The sequence below is a fragment of the Apus apus genome, chromosome 8 (assembly GCF_020740795.1).
Source record: "Apus apus isolate bApuApu2 chromosome 8, bApuApu2.pri.cur, whole genome shotgun sequence".
NCBI classification, from domain to species: domain Eukaryota; kingdom Metazoa; phylum Chordata; class Aves; order Apodiformes; family Apodidae; genus Apus; species Apus apus.
This window is the reverse complement of record NC_067289.1, coordinates 17,010,362-17,024,346: the sequence shown is the minus strand read 5'-3', so window position 1 is coordinate 17,024,346 and position 13,985 is coordinate 17,010,362. Positions and strand designations below refer to the sequence as shown.

The 13,985-nt window shown below is 59.5% G+C and overlaps 1 protein-coding gene across 1 annotated transcript; it reads left to right on the top strand.

Annotated features, from left to right (window-relative positions):
- Positions 1-496: 496 nt before the first annotated feature.
- On the top strand, positions 497-13,985 carry SLC12A9 (solute carrier family 12 member 9). Its single transcript, XM_051626794.1, has 13 exons — positions 497-722; positions 2,894-3,028; positions 3,201-3,338; positions 3,562-3,861; positions 4,101-4,208; positions 4,312-4,423; positions 4,534-4,691; positions 4,944-5,026; positions 5,374-5,498; positions 9,827-10,019; positions 10,175-10,349; positions 11,153-11,299; positions 11,765-13,985. The coding sequence occupies exons 1-13, from the start codon at positions 536-538 to the stop codon at positions 12,595-12,597; spliced, it is 2,694 nt and encodes an 897-aa protein (XP_051482754.1). The 5' UTR covers positions 497-535; the 3' UTR covers positions 12,598-13,985.

Genomic DNA, 13,985 nt, shown 5'->3' with positions numbered 1-13,985 from the left:
GAGGGGCAGCTGGGAGTTTTTGGGATGACGGGAGGAGTGGTGTGAGTCTCGGGATAGGGGGGCTCAGCGCTGGGTACCAGGATGGGGTTGCCGCAGGTGGGCCAGGGGAATTCGGGGTGTGCGATGACACTGGGGGGCCCCTCTGGGGGTGTTGCCCTTGGGCCACCTCTGTGGCCGGGGGGGGCGGGCCACTAGGAGGGTGCGTTTGGGGCCGGGGGCCATGATGAGGGTGGGGTAGGAGCAGGGGGCTGTGGGCGGGGTCATCAAAGGGGCGGGGCTTGCCGGCGTGCCGGGGCGGGGCCTACGTGTTTGGGCGGGGCTTGGGCGGGGCGTGCCCAGGGATTGGGGTGTGGCCTGTCCTCCAGGTCGGGGCGTGGTCTATCCGGCGGGGCGGGGCTGGAGGCGTGGCCTATCCAGGGGCTCGTGGGCGTGGCCAGGCGGGAGGGGCGGGGCTCTGCGGGTCGGGCGCGGGTCGGCGGGCGGGGCCGGGCGCGTTTCGGGGCCGGTGGGGGCCGCGGCCGGGCCGAACCGGGCCATGGCGAGCTCGGAGCGGAGCGCGCTGCTCACGTACCGCCTGTGCGGTGGCTCGGGCGAGGAGGAGCGGGGCTGGGAGCGCGGCCGGGCCGCCGCCGCCGCCCCCCCCCGCAAGCTGCCCACCTTCCTGGGCGTCGTGGTGCCCACGCTGCTCTCCATGTTCAGCGTCGTCCTCTTCCTGCGCCTCGGTGAGTCCCCCGCCCCCCGGGGCGTCCCCGTTTCCTTCTCCCAGCCGCGGCCTGGGGACCCCTGAGACTCACCAGCCCTGCCTGGTACCACCGGTCCGGGCCCCGGGTCCTCCCGAGGTCCCCCGCGTCCGGAGCCCCCCACGCCTGGAGCTCCTTTGCTGCCCCCGAGCGCCCTCAGTCTGGGTCCCCAGTCTTCTCGGTGCCCTCCCAGTGCCCTCTCCTGAGCTTCCTGACTGCATTCCCACTGCTTCCCTCCAGTGCTCGCCCCAGTGTCCCCAGTCTGGAATCCTAGTGCTCTCTCAGTCCTCCCCCAGGCTGGGGTCACAGTGCTGTGTGTCCTCTCCTGACCCATCCATCTGGAGCCGGGGTCCCCAGGGATCCTGCTGTACCTGCGGGATGGGAACCTCAGTGCTCCCAAGTAAGTGTACCAAGTCTGCTGCCCTAGTGTCCCTGGGGCAGGACCACTGTGCCTTCCCTAAATGGGACTCCAGTGCCCTTGTGTACCCCTATCCCCGGTGCTGGGACCCGACTGCTTCCCAGGCATTCCCCCGTGCTGGGCTCCAGCATTCTAGTTCTCTCCCAGAAGATGTCCCAAGGGCAAGACCCTGGTGTCCCCTGTCAGGCACCCAGGACCTCACCCTCTCTGCACTGTTAGGAGAGCACAGATTGGTTCCTAGTCTGCTCCCAGTTTGGGTTATAAGTCAATTTCTGGACAATCTGGGAGAACTAGGGAGGCAGGCTGGGCATGGACCAGGGGAAGTGGCAGCCTTTTAGGGGGTCTAGGGGGGAGGACATGCCCCAGCCTGGTCTGGGACAGGGAGAGGCCCAGGACAGGCAGCCTGAGTCCGGGAACAGGGAAGGCTTTTCCTCTTTCACTTTCCGCCCACAGAAAGCCCAGGGCGGGAGTTGGCTGCGTGCCTGGGGGGCCCGACAGGCTTCAGGGGGGCCTCTGAGCCCTTTCCTCTGCCCGAGGGACCCCTGGAGCTGGGGGGCTGAGGACACAGCTCTCCTCTGCCATCACTCACCTCCTTCCAATCCCCCTGCTTGGAGTCCTCACACAGGCTCTGACCCCCCAACCCCTAACCCACAGCAAACACTGAGGCCCCCTGGCCTGCTTCAGCCTCCCCACTCGGGGGTTTGTTACCCCGGGGGGGCCGTGGAGCTGGAAGGGAAGTATGGGGTGGAGGGGGAGGAGAGCTGCCAGGAAGAGGAACCATCCCACGGTGAAGGGGGCCGTGGTTCCCTCCCCCAGCAGCCCCCCTCTTCCTCCGTGCCACAAAGTCCCCTTAGATCTCCAGGGCAAGCAGCCCCTCCTGCTTACCCCCACACTGCTTATGGGGCATCTCTTTTAATTCCCACCCCCTCCCCAACCCTGCTTTTGGTACTCGGGCACCCTCCGGCCTTCCAGGGACCACAGGGGGTGCCCCAAAATTCAGTCTGTTTCCCCAGGTGCTCCTTGTGGTGCCCATGTCTGGCTGTGCCCCAGCACGCCTCTCGCCCCCCCGCGGGCATGGCTGCGGCCTGACTTGTGGCTGAGATAGGGCATCTCCCTGCAGCCACAGCCAGCCCCTTCCTGCCCGCGGCGCTGCCGGCCGGATTCGCCTCCTATCACCCCGAGCAGGGTCACGGTGTGGGGGGGGGCGGGCTCTGGGTGTCCTGTCCCTGGGGGGCGAAGGCACACACTAGGAAGCAGTGCCCCGCCTGGTGGAGATACCCCAGAGTTGCTTATGCTTCCTGCTTTGCAGTGGGGAAGTGGGGGGGCTGACCGAACCCCACGGGGAGCCCATCGGTGCCTGGTGCCTGAGCTGGAGTGCAAGGCACGTGCTGCCCGCTGAGAGTGACAGCAGGGCATGGGATCCCAGCACACCCCTGTAGTGCCCTGGGGCTGGGTGGGCAGCAGGACCCCTGCCCTGTTTGTTTGCTTTTTGGGTGTTCCCTTCCGAGTTACCCGTGCCCAGGGTGTGGCTGGGCATGATTCTGGCATGGCAGGAGGATGGGGATGCCCAGAGGTGGGGGGGGGGGCACTGGCTGAGCTGGTGGTATGGACTGGAGCAGCCCGTGTACTTTGGTGGGGACAAAGATCTGAGGGGTTGGCTGTGCCTGGGGACCCTGTCTGGGGGTAGTCTTTGCCCAGCTCACAGACATGCTGGCCTCTCCCCTGTCCTCGGCAGGATTCGTGGTGGGCCATGCTGGGTTATACCAAGCCCTGGCCATGTTTGCGGTTGCGTACTTCATCATCGGTATGACGGTGCTGTCTGTCTGTGCCATTGCCACCAACGGGGCGCTGGATGCTGGAGGAGCCTACTGTATCCTTTGTTGTGGGTGCTGCCAGGGCAGGGGACATGGTGCAAAATCTGGTTGACCACCCAGAAGCCTCAGGGTGCCATGCTGGGGCTGGAAGCCCCTTCCCTGGGAGGGAAGGTTGGGGGTCCCTGATGATGATTTGGGCTTCTGGCATGTTCCCTTGACTTGAGCAAGATATGATCAGCCGTGCCCTGGGCCCGGAGTTTGGGGGCAGCATCGGGATCATGTTTTTTCTGGCCAATGTTTGTGGCAGTGCCCTCTATGTGCTGGGATTGGTGGAGGCAGTGGTAGACAGCTTTGGAATCCCCCCTGGTGAGTACCCCTGTGGTGGAAGGGAAAGGTAATGTCCCTTATCTGAGTAGGCCTAGCACCCTCCCAGGTATGCCAAGCACTATGCCTGGCATAGTCAGCATAGTCTGCCCAGCCCTCTGGCCAGTGAGTTGGTGCCCACCATGCCTGGCACAATGCTGGTGGCTCTCAACTCCTGGTGATGTCTGCTCTGAGTCCTGCTGATCCTGGCTTGTCTCTTGCCCAGGGCAAAAAGCAGGCTCAGGTGTCCACGTCCTGCCCCAGAGCTACTGGTATGAGCTGCTCTACGGCACCGTGCTGCTGGCCCTCTGCCTCCTCGTGTGCCTCGTGGGTGCCTCCATCTATGCCAAGGCCACCTTCCTCATCTTCCTCATCGTCGCGGGTGTCCTGGGCACCATCCTCGTTAGCTTCTTCGCCACGCGGCCCACTGGGGTGCCCATCCGCCTGCCCCACTTCAACGGCTCCGAGATTGAGAACGGCAACTTCACTGGCTTCTCACTTGCCACCCTGCGAGACAACCTGGGCGGTGAGGAGCTGCTCTCCCCACCCTGCCCACCTTACCCACTGTGGCACCTGCGCCTCAGGGAGGGGTGACACTGGCACTTCCACATCAGTGGGGCCTCACTGGAGGGTGGGAGGAGCTTGCGGGCACAAAACAGGTGCCTTGGGATGGCTTATCCTGTGGTTTATGCAGGGGGACATTGAAGAGAGGGTATATGGTGGGGCTGTGCTGCCCCTGACAGCCTGTGTTCCTGTCTCCTGCAGGTGGGTACGGGGTGGACTACACCACTGGGCAGATGATGAGCTTCAGCTCCGTCTTTGCAGTGATGTTCAACGGGTGCACTGGCATCATGGCAGGCTCCAACATGTCAGGTATGGGCAGGAGGTGTCAGGCTGGGTAAGCGCCAGCAAGGCTGTGGGAGAGCAGGTGGGTGCTTTGCCTACAATCACTAATGCTGCCCACTCCTGCCCACAGGGGACCTGAAGCGCCCGAGCTACTCCATCCCACGGGGAACCATCTCTGCCGTGCTCTTCACCTACCTCATCTACAACCTGCTGGCTTTCCTCATGTGTGCCACCTGCAGCAGGTAAAGCCACCTGTCCCCTCCTCAGGGCCTTCAGTGCTGGGGTGTGCCCAGTGCCAGGGTATGGTGCCCAGAGCTGAGGAAGATGCCAGTGTGTCCACGTCCCTCTCCAGGACCCTCCTGCAGAAAGACTACGGCTTTTTGCGTGACATCAGCATCTTCCCACCCCTGGTCACTGTGGGCATCTATGCTGCCACTCTCTCTGCAGCCATGAGCAACCTCATCGGGGCATCCCGCATCCTCTACGCCCTGGCCCGGGATGATCTCTTTGGTGAGTGCCTGGAGTGTGCTGGCACCTGAGAGAGCCCACCTGGCAGGTTGTTACTGCTCAGGAGCAGCCCCGGCACCAGGGAACCCCCTTCCTGGTGTGTGGATGGTGCTTTGTGGGTTGGTGCATGCCCATCTGGGTCACGTGTTTGCTCCTGTCCCAGCACCCAGGGTGGGGACAGGACTTCTGGCTGGTGTCCAAGCCTGCTGGTGCCCACTGAGGTGCCCCAGCCCAACCTCCCTGCTCTGCTCACAGGCCGGGCACTGGCGCTGGCCAAGAAGACATCTGCCAGTGGGAACCCCGTGATGGCGGTGATCCTCTCCTGGCTGGTGGTGCAGGTGAGTTTGCTGGCAATGCTCCTTTCCTGACTTTGCTGGGTGAAGGTGGGTTAGCACCTGGGCTGGGCATTGTGGAGCCTGGCACATCTCCCTGGTCCTGGGCATCTCCCCTCAGGGCTCTTGCTCCAAGTGTCTTGCTGTGGCTGTGCTATCCCCTCCCTGAGCCTATAAAGGAAGGATAAATCACAGCAAGGGGCAGGGATTTCTGCCTGTGTGGCACTAGCAGTTCCCTTTTCTCATCACACTGCCCTGGCATGTCCCAGGCTTGGCAGGAACAGCTCAGGCATGTTCAGGCGGTGCCATCCCAGGGCGTACATTCACCTGGTGCCTCCCTGTGCTCTCTGCAGCTTGTGCTCTTCTCTGGGAAGCTCAACACCATCGCAGGGGTTGTGACCACCTTCTTCCTCCTGGTTTACGCCACTGTCAACCTGGCCTGCCTGGCACTGGAGTGGGCATCAGCCCCCAACTTCAGGTACCTGCTGGCATAGGGGAGGGAGGCTGCACCAAGGTGTTGGGCTGGCACCCATCCATCCATCCATCCATCCGTGGTTCCCCTGCCATCCCTGCACCTGCTGTCCCTCTGTGGGGCAGAGATGCTGAGCACCTCTCTCCTGGGTATTGGGGGGGCAGAGACACACCCGTCCCTGGGAAGGGAGAAGGGGACAGGTCCCAGCGTAGTGCTGGCTTGGCACAATCCCCACACCCTGGCACTACTTTGCTTAGCAGGTACAGATAAATCCAGCACCACCAGGTACCACCCGCCCCCTCCCCTTAGGCTTTCCAGAGGTAATTTATAGCCTGTGCCTGCCCGGCATCCCCCGGGCAGCTTGCCAAGCCATGATGGAGCCCACTTTCCATTAGAGCTAATTAAACTAACTGGGAAGGGGGAGAGAGGGAGGGGGATCCTGTGTGGGAGAGGGAGAAAAAAAATCTTCCAGGAAGGAGGACTCTGTGTGGCAGGCAGCACCAGGGGAGGGAGATGCGAGGTACCCTGATGTGGGGTTGGCCTGGCAGGGCTGCCCAAATCTGGGGCAAGGGGGGCACAGTAGGGTGGCTGGGGACAGCTTGGTCTCCCTCTTGGACGATGCCTGCTGCCCTTGGTGCAGAGTGTTATGCCTCCAAAACAGGGAAAGTCCCTCAGGTGGGACAGAGGTGGTGCCCCAGCAGGGCTGGGTGGCATTACCCAAGGGTCCCCCAGAGTGCCCCGTTCCCAAGGGAGAGCTGGTGTCTGCCAGGCTGGGGCTTGGCCTCCCCCAGCTTCTTCCTTGGCCAGGCATAGACGGGGCAGGATTGGTGCTCGGGGTTAAGCTGCTGGGGTGGATGGTGACAGTCCTCGCACTCACTCCACATCTGGTGCTCGCCCCTCCCCGCATTGAGGTCTCCATGAAGTGCAGTGGAAAAGGATTTTAATTACCTTTCAGGAAAAACAACAATTAGAGAAAATAACAGCTTCTCGCCTCCCCGCCTCCGCCTCCCTGCACCAGCCTGAGCAAACACAACGGCCGCTGGCACTGCCATGTTCTGCCTGACACTACCCTGTCCCCCCAGCTGTGCCAGGGCTGCCTCAGCCCTGTAACTGTCACCCCCAGCCCAGGTTGCCCCCACTTGCTTGGGGCTGGCAGCAAGGGGTTGCCCGGTGCCCTGGGAGGGACCACCTCCCCTCAGTGCCCTCTCCCACAGGCATCTGCAGTGCCCGACATCTCTGGGCAGGCACTGCGGGGTTTCCTGGGGGTTTCTGGTCAGCACCTTGGCAAAGCCCCCCTGGCCATGCCTGCTCTGCAGCTGAGTGGTTGTCCCCTTTAACAAGGGGGAAAAGGATGCTTGGCCAGGAGTTAGCAGGGCTCATTCACAGAGCTTTAAACTAGAAGTGGGAGGGGGTTGTAGCTGGGTTTGAACTAGAGGGGCATTGTTCTAGTATTAACGAAGACCAGAAGGCCTCCTGCATCCCAAGGGTGCCACCAGCGTGCTCAGCTGGCTCCCTGAAATGCCTGCACACCAATGCAGGCAGCATGGGGAATAAACAGAAGGAGTTAGAGGTCTGAGTGCAGTATCAGAGTTATGATCTGGTGGCAATTACAGAGACGTGGTGGGACAGCTCACATGACTGAAATGTGGCCATGGATGGCTATGTCTTTTTCAGGAAAGACAGGTCAGCAAAGCAAGGTGGTGGAGTTGCTCTTTATGTGAGAGAGCAACTAGAATGTATTGAGCTCTGTCCAGGGGCAGATGAGGAGCAAGTGGAAAGTCTGTGGGTATGAATTAAGGGGCAGGCTGGCATGGATGATACAGTTGCGGGGGTCTATTACAGACCTCCTGATCAAGACGAAGGAGTTGATGAGGCTTTCTACGGGCAGCTGAAAGCAGCCTCGCAACTACAGGCCTTGGTCCTCATGGGGGATTTTAACTACCCAGATATTTGCTGGAAGGCCTACACAGGCAGCCTTTCACAGTCTAGGAGGTTCCTCCAAGTATTGATGGTAACTTCTTGATACAAATGGTGGACAAACCAACTAGGAGAGAAGCACTGCTGGATCTTGTGCTCACCAACACAGATGGTCTGGTTGAAGCGGTGATGGTCAATGGCAGCCTTGGCTGCAGTGATCACGAGATGGTGGAGTGCAGGATCCTGTGTGGGAGGAACAGAACACCTAGCAGGACCAGAACCCTGGACTTCTGCAGGGCCAACTTTGGCCTCTTCAATCAATTGTTAAGAGAAGTCCCATGGGACAGGGGACTAGATGGTAAAGGGGCTCAAGATAGTTAATCAACATTCAAAGACCACTTCTTCCAAGCTCAGGATCAGAGCATCCCAATGGGTAGGAAATCAAATAAACAAGGAACTGCTGGGCAAACTCAAGTGGAAAAAGAGAATCTATGGATCATGGAAGGAGGGGCTGGCCACTGGGAGGGAGGAATATAGGACTGTTGTCAGAGGATGTAGGGAGGCAGTACGGAAAGCTAAGGCCTCCTTGGGACTAAACCTTGCTAGTGAGGTCAAAGACAATAGAAAGGGCTTCTTCAAATACATTGCAGATAGAACTAACACTAGAGGCAATATAGGCCCACTGCTGAATGAGGTGGGTGCCCTGGTGACAGGATAGAAAGAAGGCAGAGGTACTGAATGCCTTCTTTGCCTCTGTCTTTACTGCTGCAAACTCTTCCCAGGGGCCCCAGATTCCTAAAGCCCCAGAAGAAGTCAGGATGAAGGAGGAGTTTGCTTTGGTAGATGAGGGTTGGGTTAGGGATCAGTTAAGCAATCTGGACATCCATAAATCGATGGGTCCAGATGGAATACACCCACGGGTGCTGAGGGAACTGGTGGAGGTCATTGCTAGGCCACTCTCCATCATCTTTGGTAAGTCGTGGGCAACAGGAGAGGTGCCTGAGGACTGGAGGATAGCAAATGTCACTCCAGTCAACAAAAAGAGCAAGAAGTAGGACACGGGTAACTATAGACCACCTCCATCCCTGAAAAGATGATGGAACAGCTTATTCTTGGCACTATCTCTAGGCATATCAAGGATGAGGGGGTCATTAAAAGCAGTCAACATGGTTTTGCCAAGGGGAAGTAATTTTTTACCAACCTTACAGTCTTCTATGAGGAATTAACTGGGTGATGATGGTAGGGCAGTAGATGTGGTTTATCTTGATTTCAGTAGAGTATTTGACACTGTCTCCCACAGCATCTTCCTAAATAAACTGAGGAAGTGTGCTCTTGATGGTCAGGTAGTGAGGTGGATCATGAACTGGTTGAAAGGAAGAAGTCAGAGAGTTGTGGTCAATGGGACAGAATCGAGTTGGAGGTCTGTGACTCGTGGAGTCCCTCAGGGGTCGGCACTGGGACCAGTGCTGTTCAGTATTTTCATCAACGACCTGGATGAGGGAACAGAGTGTGCCCTCAGCAAGTCTGCTGATGACACTAAACTGGGAGGTGTGGCTGACAGACCAGAAGGCTGTTCTGCCATTACAGGGAGACCTAGACAGGCTGGAGAGTTGGGTGGGGAGAAACTTGATGAAATTCAACAAGGGCAAGTGTAGAGTCTTGCATGTGGGGAAGAACAACCCCATGTACCAGTACAGGTTGGGGGCTGACCTGCTGGAGAGCAGTGTAGGAGAAAGGGACCTGGGGGTCCTGGTGGACAGGAGGATGACCCTGAGCCAGCAATGTGCCCTTGTAGCCAAGAAGATCAATGGCATCCTGGGGTGCATTAGGAAGGGTGTGGTTAGTAAGTCAAGGGAGGTTCTCCTCTCCCTGTATTCTGCATTGGTGAGGCCACATCTGGAATATTGTGTCCAGTTCTGGGTCCCTCAGTTCAAGAAGGACAGGGAACTGTTTGAAAAAGTCCAGCGCAGAGCCACAGAGATGATGAAGGGAGTGGAACATCTCCCTGATGAGGAAAGGCTGAGGGAGCTGGGTCTCTTTAGCTTGGAGAAGAGGAGACTGAAGGGTAACCTCATCAGTGTTTACAAATACTTTAAGGGCAAGTGTCTGGAGGACAGAGCCACGCTCTTCTCAGTGATGTCCAGTGATAGGACAAGGGGCAATGGGTGCAAACAGGAGCATAGGAGGTTCCATGTAAACATCAGAAAAACCTTCTTTCCTGTGAGAGTGACAGAGCACTGGAACAGGCTGCCCAGAGAGGCTGTGGAGTCTCCTTCACTGGAGACATTCAAAACCCGCCTGGACGCCTTCCTTTGTGATGTGCTCTAGGTGATCCTGCTCTGGCAGGGGGGTTTGGACTAGATGATCTTTCGAGGTCCCTTCCAGCCCCTAAGATTCTGTGATTCTCCCTGCTCCAGGCCCACCTTCCGGTACTTCACCTGGCACACGTGCCTGCTGGGCATCGCAGGCTGTTGTGTCATGATGTTCCTCATCAGCCCTGTGTCGGCCTCAGCAAGCCTGGGCTTCCTCCTCCTCCTCCTCCTTGCCCTCCACTACCTCTCACCCAGCAGCACCTGGGGCTACATCAGCCAGGCCCTCATCTTTCACCAGGTGAGCCCTGTTCTCCTCCACTCTCCCCTCATGTGATGGAGATCTGGTGTCCCCATGGCAGCTCTGTCTTGGACATTGTGTCCTTAGGGCTGGCACGTGCATGGGCTGGTTTGTTGAAAGGAGGATTCCTCACCTGCTGCCCTCCTTTCCTCCAGGTGCGGAAGTACCTGCTGATGCTGGATGTGAGAAAGGATCACGTCAAGTTCTGGCGCCCACAGATGCTGCTGATGGTGCAGAACCCACGAGGCAGTGCCCGTCTCATTGATTTCGTCAACGACCTCAAGAAGAGTGGCCTCTATGTCCTGGGCCACGTTGAGCTGCAGGACTTGGGTGAGGGTCTGCATTGTCTCCAGTGCTGGTGGCCTCTGCTGTGGTGCTGGTGGGTTCCCAGAGTCCTTGGGGTCCAGTCCCAGCTGAGTAGGGTGGGCACAGTGAGGAAATGTCAGCATTTTGGTCACAGGTGTGGCTTGGCTTGGTATGAGGAACGTAGGTGGCTTGTGTCTCCCACATCTCCTGTCCACACATGCTTGCACACGTGTGCTGCAAGTTTGCACATGTGTGCACTCAAGTATTCATCCCTACCTGTACACGTGGAGCTCCTGCAGGTGCCACACATGCCACCTGGGCTTCTTTGTGCCCCTGTACAGTACAGTCCCATTGCACAGGACAACACACACTGGGAACACACTTGGCACAGCCTTGCACATGTGTGTGCCTGTGTCCATCCTCAGGTCTTGCCTGCTGCTGTGCATCCAAGGGCCTCAGGTGTTTCTGCGCCCTTGTGCATGTTAGTTTGCACACGCGTGCTCCCTGGCACATGCAGTGACTGTCCCTATCCCCGCCCCAATGGATGCACAAGCTCTGCTCCCCACCACTCCCACCGTTGCCATGGTGACTAATGGTCTGAAATTGGGGAGGGGGGATGGGGCTGCCTGGGTATTTTTTTATATATTTATGTGTAATCTCGTATCTCTGGTTGGAAGCACTTGCTTCCACCCTCCCTGTCTTGTGGGTGATGGGATGGGCACAGGGGTTGGCACTGGTTTTGCGGTGAAGGTTGCCATGGGGACACCAGGGTGAGCCCCCCATATGGGGTACCCAACCCCCTGATGCTGTTCTCACTCCCCAACCAGACATGCTGCCCTCGGACCCGCTGCAGCCCCAGCAGGACTCGTGGCTGAGCTTGGTGGACAAGCTGAATGTCAAGGCCTTCGTCAGCCTCACTCTTGCACCCTCAGTGCGGCACGGAGTCCGGCAGCTCCTTTTCACCTCTGGCCTTGGTGAGTGGAACCTAGCTGGGCATGTGTGAGGGTCTACCCTGCTTCCTCCGTGGGGTAAGAGCATCCAAGTGGTTTTGTGGCACCTGGATGAGTGATGCCAAAGCCAAACTGGGGCTTGGAGGCATCTGGGGTGAGCAATGCTGAAGCCAAATTTGGGCTTGGAGGCATCTGTGTCAGCAATGTCGAGGGGCTTGAAGATGGCTGGATGGGCAATGCCAAGGGTCTTGGAAGCTCCTGGTGTGGGCAGCACCAAAGCCAAGTTGGAGCTTGGAGAAGTGTTGGGTGGGCAATGCCAAAGCCAAGGTGGGTCTTTGAGGCATCTGGGTGTGTGATGTTGAAGGGTCTGGAATCACCAGTGTGAGCAGTGACAAAGCCAAGCTGGGGTTCCTTGGCATCTGCAGTGCCAGGAGGGCTGGTGGGGTCCTCCACTTCTGCTCAGCCAAGTTGGTATGGTCTCTCTGGCAGGTGGGATGCGTCCCAACACTCTGGTACTGGGCTTCTACGATGATGCAGCACCGCAGGATGGTCTGGCCCAGCACCCTGCCTTCACCAGTGCCCGTGAGGAGGTCCCCCTGGGCTTCCCCCCTCTGCGGGCACCTGCCGCCCCCAAGCTGCTGTCACCCCGGGAGTATGTGGGCATCGTGGCTGATGCCCTGAAGATGCTTCGTAATGTCCTGCTTGCCCGGCAGCTGGAGAGCCTGGACAAGGCCTGGGAGCTGCGGCGGGCTGCCAGCCCCCCGCCCTCCATCCACGTCTGGCCTGTCAACCTGCTGCGGCCAGACAGCGCCCGCTACGCTGACACCTGCAGCCTCTTCCTGCTACAGATGGCCTGTGTCCTCAACATGGCGCGGGCCTGGCGCCGGGCACGCCTGCGCCTCTTCCTCTGCGTGGAGGCGGGCGCCATGCCCCACGCCCAGGAGGAGAAGCTGCGCCAGCTCCTCAAGGACTTGCGCATCCAGGCCCAGATCCAGCTGGTGCCCTGGGATGCTGTCACCCACCTGCACTGGCAAACCCGCCAGGGACCCCCGGGGGGCCCAGCAGAGGAGGAAGAGGAGGAAGGGTCTGTGAACTTCCCAGCCAATGCCACCCAAGTGTCGGATGAGTACGTCTGTGCCGCCAACAGACTTGTCCTGGAGCAGAGCCCCGCTCCAGCCGTGCGCTTCCTCTACCTGCCGCGGCCACCGGCCGACACCAGCCTCTACCCGCTCTACCTGCACCAGCTGGAGCTGCTCACCCGTGGGCTGGGCCCCACCGTGCTGGTGCATGGGGTGAGTGCTGTCACCAGCACCCAGCTGTAGGTCACCCTCCTTTGCCCAGTGCCTTTAGCAGCCTGAGCCTGGGTGTGGCCCCAGCCCCTGTGTTCCCACCTTGGTGGGTATGGAGGGACTGGGGGCTGAGTGCCCAGGGGGATGGGCTGTTTTGGGGGGGGAGGGTGTTTCCTGCAAAGAATGGGAGCTGCCCTAGCAGGATTCGTGCACAGCTCTGACACCAGCCAGGCAACACAGTGCATTCACGGTGCCTTTTCTTTGGAGTGGCGGTGAGGGATAGTGGGGTCCCAGGGGGAGTCCAAGCACTGGGATCCCCATCTGGCTGCTGGGAGGCCCTTGATCAAACCCTGCATCCCCCCCTTTCCCATGCTTTCCCCCTCCTGCAGCCCCCAGCCTCTCCTCCGCAGGCTCCTCCGGGCACCCAGCCAGCAGTGGGGATTGATTAAAGACAGCCTCGACCTTGGTGCCCCAGCTCCCCGCCATCCTCCCTGCCTTTCATTAGGAAAAATTAAACGGGAAGGGGTGGGGGAGGGGAGCCCAGATGCCTGGGTTCCCTGCATGAAGCTGGATGCGGGGAGGGGGAGCAGCTGGGTGCTGGTCTTAATGCCTACTGGGTATGGCACCCCAGACCTTCCTCAGCGCCCCAAGTGCTGCTGGGTGGGGGGGCACCCAGATGCTTTAATCTCTATTCCCCCACACACGGGCTCTGAGCCCTTGGTCCTTCCAGGGAGGGAGAAAATGTTATGGAGTGGCGTGGGGGAGGGCCTTACCCGGATACCTGGGTCCCCTGGCCTTGCTCTGGGACCTCCCTCATGGGTCGTCGCCACCTCCCTGCAACCATCTTCACATGCATAAGCGAGCTGGCATTGTCCCCTGCCCCCATTTACTGATTAGAGGAGGGCAGGAAATGGCCTGGGTGCTGGGTGATAAATCCATTGGGTGCCTGGCAGGTGGGCAATGTGCCCAGGTGCTGTCTGATGTATTGCTTCCTATTAGCCCCAGCACAGGGGGGTGGGGGGCTGCTCCAGGCTGTGCTGGGCCATGGCAGGGGGGCACAAGGGTGGCACTGCTGTCTGCACCTGCTCTGACCAAGTTTGGCACTGCCAGCTGGCAGCTCTGCTCAGCCAGAGGGCTGGAGAAACCTAGGCAGCTGGGGGATGAAAATGGGGGAACCCCTTTGCTCCCTACATTTTGCCTGAACTTGTGCCCAAATCTCCACCCCAGTATGTGGGCAGGGGGCTGGGGCTGGCCTTGCTCCCCACTGCAGCAGGTGGGTGCCCTGGGGTGGGCACTGCGCAGACCGCGGGGTTTATTTACAAACAGGCGGAAGCTGGCACAGGGCAGCCGGGCACCAGCGGGACCCGGCGGCCTATAATGTTAATTATCACCACGTAATTAAAAGCCCATAAAAAGCCTCA